This window comes from Aedes albopictus, chromosome 2, assembly GCF_035046485.1.
Source record: "Aedes albopictus strain Foshan chromosome 2, AalbF5, whole genome shotgun sequence".
In the NCBI taxonomy this organism is placed as follows: Eukaryota; Metazoa; Arthropoda; class Insecta; order Diptera; family Culicidae; genus Aedes; species Aedes albopictus.
The window spans coordinates 210,746,542-210,760,575 of NC_085137.1; the positions used below are offsets into that span (position 1 = coordinate 210,746,542).

The window sequence follows — 14,034 nt, forward strand, 5'->3', positions numbered from 1 at the left end:
ACCCTGGAGGATACCTGAAGAAGTCCTAGAGGAATCTCAGGAGGAAATCATGCAAGAAATCCTGGAGGAATTCTTGGAATAGTTCCTGGATAAACTCCGGGAAGTTGCGGTAGTAATTCCTGGATGAATTTCTGAAGGAATTTCTGGTGTAATTCTAAAGAAACCTCTTGAGAAATTCCCGTACGAAACCATAGAGAAATTTCTAGAGAAACTCTTGGAATAATCCTTGGGATTTCTGGAGGAACCTCAGGAGGAAAGCCTGATGGTACTTCTGGAAAAATTCCTGTCAGAAACACAAGGAAACATTCCTGGATAAATCCCAGGAGGAATTCTTGGGGAAATATCCGTGAAATAATTTCTGGAGGAATCTCCGGAGGAATCCCTGGATCAGAAATTCCTTAATTAATTCCTGAAGGAAATCCTGGAAGTATTTCCAGAGGAATCTCTGGAAAATTCCTGGAGGAATAGATGTAGGAATTTCCAAAGACCTGGACCAATTCCTGAAGAATGTCCAGAGGAATTCCAAGAGGAATTGCCAGAGGAATTCCAGGAGGAATTCTTGGAGGAGTTTCTGGAGGAAATACTGGAGAAATCATAGGGGAAGTTCCTGGAAGAATCCTTAGAGGAATCTCTGGAGGAATTTGTGGTATATTCCTGGAGGAATTCCTGGTGCAATTTTTGGAGGAAATTGTAAAAACATTCCTGGAGGAATCTTTAGAGGAATCCCTGGAGAAGAAATCCCCTGGAAAACTTCATGATATAATTTCTGAAGGAGTCCCTGGAGGATTTCCTGCATAAATTCCCGAATTTACCTGGGATTATTCCTGGAGGAATTATTGATGGAATTCTTGGAGGAGTCCCCGGAGAAATGCTCTTCCCCGGGAAAAGGAGTCCAGGATTAAATCCTGGAGGAATGCCTGGAGCAGGGATGCCACATATACAGATTTATCTGTATTATACAGATTTTTGAGCATCCGTACAGATTTCGTTTTATATGAAATACAGATTTTTGAGCTTGTTAAGAAAACTGTTTCGCAGTTCGGCTGGCTAGTCCGTTAACTCGACTAAAAGAAATTTATTGTTAGAATCATCATCAATTCATGTGTTTGTTAACTTACAAATTAGTTTTCCTTATTAGAAGGTACGGTACGAGTTCAGTTTGCCCTTGCCCTTGCAAATTGTGAGGTTACCTACACTGTGGTGCATAATTGATCGGACAAACGCCGATTTTCATACAAAATGGCCAAGTTTGAGATGCTGTAACTATGGTTTGCTTTGATGGATTGAGCTCAATTTTTGACACGAAACTACAAATATGCTGAATTTTGTGTATACAAAGTATAAAATGTTTTCGTTCACAGGTCTGGGCGTGGCAAGGCGTTGAAAATATTGCAAAAGTGATCGGACAGCGGTACCCCTTTGATTTACACGCGTGCCGCTGTCCGATCACTTTTGCAATATTTTCAACGCCTTGCCACGCCCAGACCTGTGAACGAAAACATTTTATACTTTGTATACACAAAATTCAGCATATTTGTAGTTCCGTGTCAAAAATTGAGCTCAATCCAACAAAGCAAACCATAGTTACAGCATCTTAAACTTGGCCATTTTGTATGAAAATCGGCGTTTGTCCGATCAATTATGCACCACAGTGTATATGGATAATTTTAGTTCATCTAAGTAATATAATTTTCAATATTGTATGACATACGCTTACTATGGCGGTAACGTAGCGATAAATAACAAATTCCGCAGGTATGGAAACAATCTGTATGGCTAGAAAAATAGGCTAATAAACATGTTTATAAACTGTTAGTTCAATTTAGTTGCTTTGAAATTCACTAGGACTAAATCCAGTACAATAATTTACACGAACCTATAAATAGTGAATTCAACTGTAATAACAAATAGTTTTTAACTAAATTATCAATTCACTTGATTTTATATCTTTTTATAAACGATAATCTTCAACAATTTCATTAGTTCAACACGTTGTTGTAGCATGTAGTTTGTTGTTGATTTCGGAGTAGTTATATCATTGTCAAGCTGTCACATCTACCTACATTGTTTTCTCCGGACAGCCATAGACAACGTGACTCTATTGAGCGAGGTGATTTCTCAAAGGGTCTCTCGCTATAAATCCGCAACACTCCGACCCGTAATGCCTTACCCTGGGTTGGCCTTACCCTGGATGTCCAGCAGAGCTACCTTGACGGCAGGCCGCTGAAGTATTCCGGAAGAAGTCTGAACGTCGACCTTCCTCACCTGAGTATCGTGTCCTTGGTATACCTTAACAACTCGACCACGTAACCACCCGTTGCGGACTGCTTCGTCTACGATGATAACTGGGTCACCTTCTTGTAACGGGCGGGTATCGTTGAACCATTTTGTTCGCCTGGCAATTGTAGGCAAGTATCCCTGGATCCAACGCTTCCAAAACTGGTCCAAAAGGTGGTTCATGAGCTTCTGATTACTCTTAAGCGAGATATCTTGGTCCACTGGTATTCTTGCTGCCACGTTCGCCCCACTTGAACTCATCAATAGAAAGTTGTTTGGAGTCACAACTTCTTCCATAGGATTATCGACAGGAACGAACGTAAGAGGGTGAGAGTTCACTATCATTTCTGCCTCTGCCAGAAAGGTTGCTAGTTCTTCGTCGTTGAGGCGATCTTTGTGACATAGTGACTTCAGAGCGTCCTTTATAGACCGTACTTTTCGTTCCCATACGCCCCCCATGTGAGGGGCGGAAGGTGGGTTGAATAACCATTCAGTCTCAGCGTTAGTGAATGTAGATGCGACATCGCGATTAATAGCTTTGATCTCTTCTGCGAGCTCACGTGCTGCTCCTTTGAAATTAGTGCCATTGTCGCTGTAGATCTGCTGCGGTGAGCCTCGCCTAGCAATGAAACGCCGTATTGCCTTCTTGCAGGAATCAGTTGATAAAGAATGGACAACTTCAATGTGTACCGCGCGTACCGTAAGGCAGGTAAATAAAGCTACCCATCTCTTCTCGTTGCTCCTGCCTCGTTTGACGATCAACGGTCCGAAGTAGTCCAATCCTGTGAACGTAAATGGCCTGACGTACGGTGTGACTCTTGGATGTGGAAGTGCTGCCCTTCGTGGTGTCTGCGCTTTCACTCGATAAACTCTACACCACATGCATTTCTTCACTACGGATTTGACCACAAAACGTATCTTGGGAATATGATACCGCTGTTGCAGCTCGTTTACAACTATATCAACGTGTGCATGTCCGTAGCGTTGATGGTATTTTTGAATCAACAATTCAGTAACATGATGTCCTCTCGGAATGATCACTGGATTACGAAAGCTGTATGCGTAATACGCAGTTGCCTTGTTAAGTCGACTATCCATTCGTAGCACTCCATCTTCGTCAATAAACGGCGACAGCTTCGCAAGGGTACTTTGTTTCTTTAAAGGCTTTTGTTCGTCTTTTGGTAACTGAGCATTTTGATTCAGAACGGTTAATTCTCCACTGTATACTTGCTGTTGCACCATTCTCCACAGGCATGCTTCGGCTGCTGTGTAGTCGCGCTGCTCCAATATAACTGACCTTTCACGAGTCGTATTTCTTACCGCTGCCTTACAGCGATGGATGAAATGATACAGGTAGGCCAAATTTTTTAACAAGTCTTCCCATCTAGAGTACTTCAGGTAGTTGAATGAATAGTCCGACATAACTTCATGATGATAAACGGATCGGACTTCTTCTAGAGATTCTGGTAGTGCAATCTTCTGGTTTGGCCATTCAGTATTGGGTCTACAAAGGAAATGTGGTCCGCTGAACCATGGGCTTGTTGGGTCAAAGCATGGTCCGGATCCCCATTTAGTTCCTTTGTCAGCGACGTTCAAACTAGATGGGACGTAGTGCCACTCATTTACATGTGTCGTCGAAAGAATTTCGCCTACTCTGAAGGCTACATACTGCCGATACTTCCGTGGATCGGCCCTCAACCAAGCCAACACGGTAGTAGAATCGGACCACATATACTTTTGTTGGATCGGTATTGTATGGTTCTCTTCAATGCTCTTTAGAAGCCTTGTACCGATTACTGCGGCATTCAGCTCGTTGCGTGGAACTGACTGTGGTTTTAATGGAGTAACTTTTGTCTTAGCCGCTACAAGGGCGCAGCGTGCTACTCCACTGTCGATTATTCTGAAGTATGCCGTAGCACAGCACGCCATCTCACCAGCATCGACAAATACATGCACTTCCAATGACCGGTAGCTTATAGGATTGTAGCCCGGAAAATAGCATCTTGCAACCCGAACCTCCGACAACCTTGGCAGTAACTTCACCCAACGTTGCCAACTTTTGAAATTTTCTCCAGTTATAGGCTCATCCCACTTCACTGCTGACCTCCAAATATCTTGAACCAGTATTTTGCCATGTACTGTGTAGGTAGCCACGATGCCAAGAGGGTCAAAATGACTCATGACTACCCTGAGAACTTGCCGCTTAGTGGGTATCACATCTCCTGACAACAAAGGTTGAAGATCTTTGTGGAACTGCGTAGTAAATATAAACATGTCATCTGTGGGAATCCACGTCATACCCAAGACACGTTCGGAAACTGTTGCCGTGTCTACCGAAAAGTACTTCGTCGCTTCGTTGACATCCACCCCGACCCGTTGTAGAACTTCATCGGAGTTAGACTGCCAGTTTCTGACTTCAAAACCAGCCTTGCTGTGGATCCAACGTACCTCGGCTACTATCTGAACCGTTTCTTCAATGGTGTCCCTACTGTCCAAGAAATCATCGACGTACGTATTGTTAATCACTGCTGCTGCTGCCTCGGGATATTGTTGCACATACTCAGCTGCATTGAGATTTTTCACGTGTTGAGCAATGCACGGCGAGCACGAGGCGCCGAAAATTACAACGTCCATAACGTAGACTGTCGGTGGGTCGTTTGGGTCTGACCGGAACAGGAATCGTAGTGCTTGTTTATCGGATGGTCTAACCAGAATCTGGTGGAACATCTGTCGCACATCTCCAACGACTGCAAATTGTCGTTGTCGGAATCCAGACATCACTTTCAATAGCGGTGTCAACAGATCTGGCCCTGCTAGCAACATGGCGTTCAGCGATATGTCTCCTACGCGGGCTGCTGCATCCCAAACAAGTCGTACTTTACCTGGTTTGCGTGGATTTTGTACGACTCCGAGTGGTAGATACCACACCGGATGAGATTCCAAATTGCACAACTCGCCTTTTGTCGCCTCGTGAGCGTAGCCGCGTTCGAGATACTCGCCAATTTGTTCCTCTACTTTTTTTTTCAGAGCGGGTTCTTTCCCAAGCCGCTTCTCAAGGCAAACCAACCGTCGTTCAGCCATCTTGTAACTATCCGGTAAATCAACAGTATCGTTTTTCCATAGAAGACCGCACTCGAACCTGCCAGACTGAGTACGCTTGGTGGTTTGTTGTAAGATCTGCCTCGCACGTTGGTCTTCTGGCGATTCTATGGTTTGCACCGCATGCACTCCCATATTTTCAACGGCGAAATAATCCTTCACCAGCTCATGCAGTTTCGTATCCGGTGAGCAATTACAGGTATGGACCATTACCCGCTGAGGCCCCTGAACTTTCGCCCCGCCTCCACCAAATATTGTCCACCCAAGCCGGGTCTTCGCGGCGATTGGTTCACCGCTTCGGCGCTCTCGTTTGTCCAACGTCAGTGTCAACTTAGCATGAGCTAATCCTATCAATATCCTAGGAACTGCCTTAGAGAAGTTGTTGACAGGAATCCCTCGTAGGTACGGATATTGTTTGGCCAATTCATCGAATGCGAGACTTTGGTTTGGTAGATCAAGGCTGGCCACGGTACGCACGTCTGACATGACGTATTTCGATTGCTCGTTTACACCGGATATATGCAACCGCACTTTCTCCGATGTCGACTCCTTTCGGGTGACATTTCCCGTCCACTGTAAGCAGAGCGGCATTATTTCCCCTGTCAAACCAAGTTCTTCAGCGACGGTGTTCTCCAGAAGGGTAAGGTCTGATCCGTCATCCAGAAACGCATAGGTGGAAACGGTTTTTCCTTCATTATAGAGGACAACTGGCAGTATCTTGAAGAGTGCACTGGTTCGGTTGAAGCAGTGTGTAGAAACCAAGCCAGTTGACGCGGGTACTTCCACATTCGCTGACGAGCGTTTTGATGGATGTAGCAGTTTATTATGGGTGTCTGTGCATCCGTCGACTCCACATACCTGCTTGGATCGACAGGGCCATTTGCCATGACATCCCAAGCACTGATGGCAGAGCTTGAACTGCTCCACAAGCCGTTTCCTCTGATCCAGATTGAAACTCGAGAACTTCTGACAATTTCGGATTCTGTGGTCCATTTTGCTGCACGCATGACATGGCCTAGGATCTGTAGATGCTTCGGATTTTTTTGAATTTGTTGTGCCCTTCGCTTCTTCAACGGTGTGCGCGTTCACAAAGCCTCCCTTTTCCCTTTTTCTGCCCTTGTGGTAACTTGCTTCCTGATGGCTTATTTCGGTGGGCAGCGATACGTGGCAGGCAGCCGTCTTTATGGATGATACATAGTCGCTGAAGGCTTTAAGTGTTGCTTCCGGAATTCATTGTGTATGAAGTCCCCAATCTAGACGTAGATTGGGAGGCAGCTTCCCAACTAGCTCAGCCAGTAACATGGGATTCGATAAGTGATTCTGAAGCCGTGCTCCTTCCACGTATGTTACCAGATTTTTAACCTCGCGACCAAACGTAATCAACGTGTCCAACCTGTTGGAGTTTGGCGGAGGAGCATTCCTTATCTTCGCTAGCAAGCAATGCATTAGTTGTTCAGGCCTCCCGCATTCGTCTCGTAGGGTCTCGATGATCTCGGGAATGGCTGCAGGCAAGGTTAATATGCTCTGCACTTTGTCGCGAGCGCTTCCAACCAAGCTCTTCTGCAATCTAGCAAGATTTTCATCTGGCTGAATTCCACACATTGCCGTTGTGGATTCAAAAGCATTGATGAACATGGGCCATTCCAGCGGATCTCCGGAAAACTTAGGCAGTTCCCTGGACACTACTTGCCGTGCCGCCAGCTGCTGCGTAGTCAGCACGCTTACCGGTAATTGTACTCTCTCTGGGAGGTTCGATGTCTCCTCTAATCCGGACGAAACTTGCGGCACTTGCCTAACAGGTTGAGCTAGACTGACTGGTGGCAGAAGAGATGAATTGGCATAAGGCCACCCACTATAGTAAGATGGATGAATATTGTTCGGTTGGCACGAAGCATTCGTTGACGCGATAAACGGGAATTGATTCCCCGGAGTGACATGCTGTTGATCGCTCATGTACCCTACATTTCCATTTGGATTCCACTGCCCGTATGAGCCTGTCTGTGCCGCTGAATCCTGAATATAGCCCACCGTTGTCCGAGCCGGATTACTGACCCGACGTGAGATGTCGGGAATTGAAGCAGCGTAATGCATCGATGAAGTCGATTGCCTCTGGACTTGCTGGTGCGACGATCGTTGAGCGTTCCTAGCTGCCGCAATAATCGGTCCTTCGTACTGAACGTTTGTACGGGATGAACTTTCCACTATAGGTTGCTGATAGAACGCCGCTGACTCCTGAATCTCTGACTGATTTGTCGGTTGGAGCCGCAGTGTAGACTGACCTGGTGGATGTTGCCCGAACGCATCATGAAAGGTGACTTGTTGCGCTGCTGAAGAATGCGGCATGTCGTCCTGCACTGTCTGAAACGCTGTATGTTGATATCGAGGGTTATTCATGAGAATACCCTTTTGTCTTGGCATTGTCGGTTGCTGTTGGCATTGGTCGCTCGTAACCGCAGACACCACTGGGACAACAGACGGGGATGCTGGGATCATTGGTTGGTGGGCGTTCTGGTGATGGACGACGGTGTCATTTCGACATGGTACTTCCAAAACGACATTCCCAGATGAAATGATAGGAGTGGAGGTCGTAGCAGCGAGGCAGTCGTCTGGTTGTTTCTCCGGTGTTTCTTGCGACTGGTTAATCCACAACTGAACATGACTTCGATGGCTACGATGACTTCGGAGGCTTCTGGCGCTACTGCCACTTCCACAAATGGACTTTGCTGTCTCTATCTCAGCTTCCAGCTGGTGCTTCTGAGCTAGATATGCACGTTCACGTTCCGCTTGTTGCTGCATCAGCCTATCGTCCAAAGCTTTGGACTCTTCAAGCTGTCTTAAGCGCATCTGAGCACACGAACTGCTAGTACGGATTGAGCTTTTAGAACCGCTAACACTGGAAGCTCTACTGGAGCAGTATCCGCACCGCCATGGTTTGTCGCAAATTGATGCTTTCACACCTGCACAGGTGAAATGAAACCACGTACCGCAGATGTCACATGCGACCATGTCCTCAACATGACTCGGTCGGTTGCATGCTTTGCAACCCTGGTCGACGGTCGACATCGTCACTCTCTAGTTCGCTCTCTAGGTCCAGGCCCCTCGAACCGTCTCGTAATTTTCGAGATTGTTAAGAAAACTGTTTCGCAGTTCGGCTGGCTAGTCCGTTAACTCGACTAAAAGAAATTTATTGTTAGAATCATCATCAATTCATGTGTTTGTTAACTTACAAATTAGTTTTCCTTATTAGAAGGTACGGTACGAGTTCAGTTTGCCCTTGCCCTTGCAAATTGTGAGGTTACCTATATGGATAATTTTAGTTCATCTAAGTAATATAATTTTCAATATTGTATGACATACGCTTACTATGGCGGTAACGTAGCGATAAATAACAAATTCCGCAGGTATGGAAACAATCTGTATGGCTAGAAAAATAGGCTAATAAACATGTTTATAAACTGTTAGTTCAATTTAGTTGCTTTGAAATTCACTAGGACTAAATCCAGTACAATAATTTACACGAACCTATAAATAGTGAATTCAACTGTAATAACAAATAGTTTTTAACTAAATTATCAATTCACTTGATTTTATATCTTTTTATAAACGATAATCTTCAACAATTTCATTAGTTCAACACGTTGTTGTAGCATGTAGTTTGTTGTTGATTTCGGAGTAGTTATATCATTGTCAAGCTGTCACATCTACCTACATTGTTTTCTCCGGACAGCCATAGACAACGTGACTCTATTGAGCGAGGTGATTTCTCAAAGGGTCTCTCGCTATAAATCCGCAACAGAGCTAGAGGAGCTATTTTATTTTTGTGTGGGATACAGATTTTTCACCCAAATTTTGTATGGGATACAGATTTTTGGAAATAGCGATACAGATTTTTCAAAAAATCATCTGACATCCCTGGCCTGGAGGAATACCTGGAATAATTCCCGGATAAAATCCCTGGAGGATTCCTGAAGAAATCTTTGAAGAAATATCTAGGGGAATCTCAGGCAAAATTCATGTAGGAATCCCTAGAGGAATTCTAGGAATAATTCCTGAATCAACTCCGGCAGGAATTCCTGGGGGAATTTTAGAATGAATCCCTGGAGGATTTCCGGGAGAAATTGCCATAGTGATTTCTGAAGGAATTCCTGAATCAATTGCTGGAGGAATCTCTGAAAGAATTCCTGGGGTAATCCTGGAGGGATCCCTATAGAAATCCCTGGAAGAATGCCTGGAGGCATTTCTAAAGGAACTCCTGGAGAAATCCCTAGAGAAATTCCTGAAGGAATGCCTGGAGGATCTCCTGGAGAAATCCCTGGAGACATTCCTGAAGGAATTCTTGGAGGAATCTCTGCAGAAATTCCTTGAGAAATTCCTAGAGGGATTCCTGAAGGTCTCCTTGCGCAAATTCCATGAGGAATCCCTGGCGGAATTCTGGAGGAATCCATGAAAGAATCCCTGAAGAATTTCTGGAGGAACTCCAGCACGAATCCTTGTAGGATTTTTTAGAGGAACTCTCAGAGGAATCTTGCAAAAATTCCTGGAGATATCACTTGGGGAATTTCTGGAGCAATCCTAGGAATAATTCCAGAAGAAATACAAATTTCAATTTCTGAGGAGATTCCAGAGGAGGAGTTTCTGAGGAAATCTCAGTACTGATGAAATCGCTGAAATACCTGAGGAAGTCCTGAAATCCTGGAATAATTTCAGGAGAAGTTTTGGAAGGAATCCCAAGAAGAGTTCTTGCACGCATTTCTAAAATAATCCTGGAAGTTGCTCCTGAACGAATTACAGAAGGAATTTCCGGGAAAATCCCCTGAGGGTTTCTGAAGAAACACCATGAGGAATTCCTTAGGTAATCTCAGGAGAGCTTTCTTAGCGAATTACTGGAACAATTTCTGTAGGAATCCCTGGATAAAAAAATATGAAGAAATCCGTATATGCAGTAATTTAGAAACGAATTATTGAAGGAATACTTGTATGGACCCTTAAAGGATTTTTTGTAATTTTCAAGCAATTCCTGGATTATTTTAAAATAATTTCTAGTAAAATTTTCTGAAAGAACTTTTTTCAATACATTCCTGCAGAAATACTTCGAATCATTCCAGGTGGAATAATTGGAGCAATCTCTAGCAGGATTTTAAAAAGAATATATGTGTAGAACTCAATAAAGGAAAACCTGCAGAAATACTTTGAAAGATCTCTGGAGAAATTTCTGAAGGAAACCTCGAAGAGGAGGAAGTTCTAAATCCGAATAAATGTCTGGGTGAATTCTTGAAGGAATCTCTGGTGGAATCTATGATGCAACAAGCTATGGAAAAAATCCTGGAGGAATTGTTCATACTCAAAGAGTTTACGAAACTTGGAACAAATCACATTTATATCCTCAAAACTGCAATGCCGTTTTGCATATTCACATATCGGGCTCCCATCCCGCTTAAAAGTCATTTCAAGTCAGCCCCCTCCCCCCCCCCCCCTGGGCCCCCTCCAGAAAAAAAATCCTAGCTATGCCAATGTCTCCAGCGTATTTTTAATCAGAGATTCTACTATAAAATCATCTTGGGATTCTATCACGAATCCCTATTGGAATCCCTGTTGACTTCAGCTTCAGGAATCTGTATGAATCTGAATGAATGAAGGAATCTTGTAAAAAGGATTACTCCTTCAAGGGTAAACTTTTTAGCACGCGTGATTACGAACCTCAATCAACGAGGCAAAAACTTTTGCAATAAAATTTCCATCTAATTTGATCCATTTAAATTTCAATATTCCACTTCCACCTGCCGGAAGTGCCGCTAAACGAATACCGTTGTAAGTGTGTGAGAACTTCGACCCCCATTGCATCTTCTCTCTGACCCTTGCAGTAGCGCGCCAACAACCCACAGTTAATGGTCTGTTGACGCACCGAGTCGTCAGTCGTTGAAGAGCCCTCCACCACCATCTTACGTGTTTCGTGGCTTCCAGCAAACCACACTGTTACCAAATCACGCTTTACCTGAATCTATATAGAGCTGTAGTACATAAACCGAACAACAACGAACCGGCTCAACTATGCAGCTACTGCTACCTTTTGCTATGCTAGTGCCTGAACAGGGACTATTGCAGAATTATCAAACTAATCAAGCCCTTTGGAGCGGAATGAAACAGAAAACTTTTCCAATTTACTTTCAAGCGACGGACCGGAGTCCGTGCGCCTTGGTCGATGAATGTCGCAATACGTAGGGGAGATGGAGGTGAAATTAGCCCCGCGAGGAAAATATCAACAATCCATTTTCCTGATCTTTCTAGAGCGTGACGTTTCATCTGAGACGAAATCGCCGTTCGATAAGTTTGCACTCGAATTTTATATGGAAGACACAGACAGATATTGTTGACATAAGAAGTAACGCGAATTTGCATTGTGATTAGGTCCTGAAGATCATTAGGATGCATCAGTTTACCAACACATCGCATTTTATCCCGTTGGCGGACTTCTACAGTTACCACCGAATCAGGTCTATCCTTCTTCAAAATTCTCTCCCCAGTCAGCCAGCCAGTCAGTCAGTCAGTCAACGCAAGTGTAGCACGACAACGTTGTCGTTGGTGCTTGTCGTCACAAATAGAGCATCAATCACCGACATTCAAAAGTCATAATTGTGAAGTACTTTCGAGTAAAGTTTTTGCCATCCCGGTTGTTACCGATGATGGTAAACCTGCCGCAGCACCTTCCCTCCCACCAGCAGCAGTGGAGCTTATCCATCCGACGTGACGTGACCGCAACAGCATAGTAGACTAGGATGGTCGGTGAACGGGCACAAATTGGACGGAAGTTTGCCGATGTCAAGGATTCGCTTGGGTAACTGAAAATTTTTAATACGGAAACTTCGTCACAATCGGGCGCGGTTTGGCGATTGAGTGTGGTGAGCTACGACAGCGTCGTCGTTCTGGGCCATGACGCTTCGATTAATCAACAAACAAATTCCATCAGGCAGTGAGAAAATCCCTTATTAATTATGAAGACATATTGAGTTGAAAATTTAGGAGGCTTTGCTGAATATGAAAATATTTTCATGAAAGTAACATAATCTGAGCATAGGTAATAATTAAGCGTAACTTGTGATCATTGGAAGCATGACAAAAAACTGTCATGGTAAACCCAGAAATGGTTACACAAGGCTTCCAAAATTCTCCAAAACTGTTTTCATTGGGATTTCTCATGGAATACTTCTAGAAATTTCTCAATAAATTCTTCTAGAAATTCTTCCAGATATTCCTGCAGAGATTCTATAAAAAATAAAATTCTATCCGATTTTTTTTTTTTTCAAAGGAACATTTACCATTTTTTTTACAGGAACTCATCCAAAGTTTCCAGCAGGAATTCTTCTAGAGGTTGTTAAAGGATTTTTTCGAACATTCCTTCAGAGATTATTGCAGAAATTCTATTTGGAATTCCTTTGGATATTAAGAACATTTTCCATGATTCCTTATGAAGATCTTGTTGGAATTCCTCCAGAGATTTCTCCACATATACTTTTTTTCAGAAATTCATCCAGAAATGTCTTGAGAGATTTTGCAGATTTTGTTTAGCTATTCCTCTAGGGTTTCTTCCAGGAAAACCAGGAAATTTTCCAGATTTTTTTTCGATGATTCTTCAGGAATTTCTCCAATTCTTTCATGAATTCCTTAAACGATTCCTCCAAAAACTTAAAAAAAAAACTCTTTCAAATATTGCATAGCTGCATTATTTTAGAAATTGCATCAGGTTTTGCTATTTTTGTCCATTAAGCCTTTCAGAAACTGTACAAGGAATTCTTTCAAGAATTCGTCCATTCGTTATTTTTTAGAATTATTTCAGGAAATCCTCCGGGATCAATTCGAAAAATTATTCGAGAATTTGTTTAAGAATTCCTAGAGAACTCTTGTCTACGCACTAAGTTTAGCTAGGTATTTTTCTCATTGTTTTACTAAGTTCGCAACAGCAGATTAAACTCTATACTCTTGGTTGTCTCTTTTGCTGAATACTCTGTAACGACTTCAATTCTTGGGATTTGCGCTAACGTAAGAACCTCGACAACACTAATAAGACGCGACGCGAGACGGAACACAACACTTATTATTCTTACAACGTTAAAAAGGAGATAAAATTACCTTTTTGAGTCGACCGGTTTCGGGCTCGTTGTTGCCCATCGACAGGACGATGTCCGACTGACTACGTAGAAAACTAATACTTCAATCCTACTGTATGCAGTATTCGTCGTGAAGCTTTGTATTTTACTGAATTCTCAGCTTGGTCAAGTGGAAAAGGGAGGAACATGGAAGGACTTGTGATTCGAGTGTGGCAATGCACACCACGACGCTGGGACATACTGTAGATCGGGAGCAAGCGAAACTGCTTAAAAATGTCCGAAAAGTTACACAACTGAACGCATGGGAATCCATGTATATAGCTACTGCCGACCGCCCATTAATGAATGAAGACGATGCCCCAATTACGTCCTCCCTTTTCCACTTGACCAAGCTGAGAATTCAGTAAAATACAAAGCTTCACGACGAATACTGCATACAGTAGGATTGTAGTATTAGTTTTCTACGTAGTCAGTCGGACATCGTCCTTCCTGTCGATGGGCAACAACGAGCCCGAAACCGGTCGACTCAAAAAGGTAATTTTATCTCCTTTTTAAC

The 14,034-nt window shown here is 43.5% G+C and overlaps 1 protein-coding gene across 1 annotated transcript; it reads right to left on the reverse strand.

Annotated features, from left to right (window-relative positions):
* Positions 1-2,166: 2,166 nt before the first annotated feature.
* On the reverse strand, positions 2,167-6,369 carry LOC134286342 (uncharacterized). The gene has a single exon (XM_062847949.1). The coding sequence runs from the start codon at positions 6,367-6,369 to the stop codon at positions 2,167-2,169; it is 4,203 nt and encodes a 1,400-aa protein (XP_062703933.1).
* Between the last annotated feature and the right edge of the window lie 7,665 nt (positions 6,370-14,034).

What these genes read in the sequence shown, in the direction of transcription:
- LOC134286342 (XM_062847949.1), bottom strand. Translation starts at nt 6,369, where the DNA reads ATGGACCACAGAATCCGAAATTGTCAGAAGTTCTCGAGTTTCAATCTG.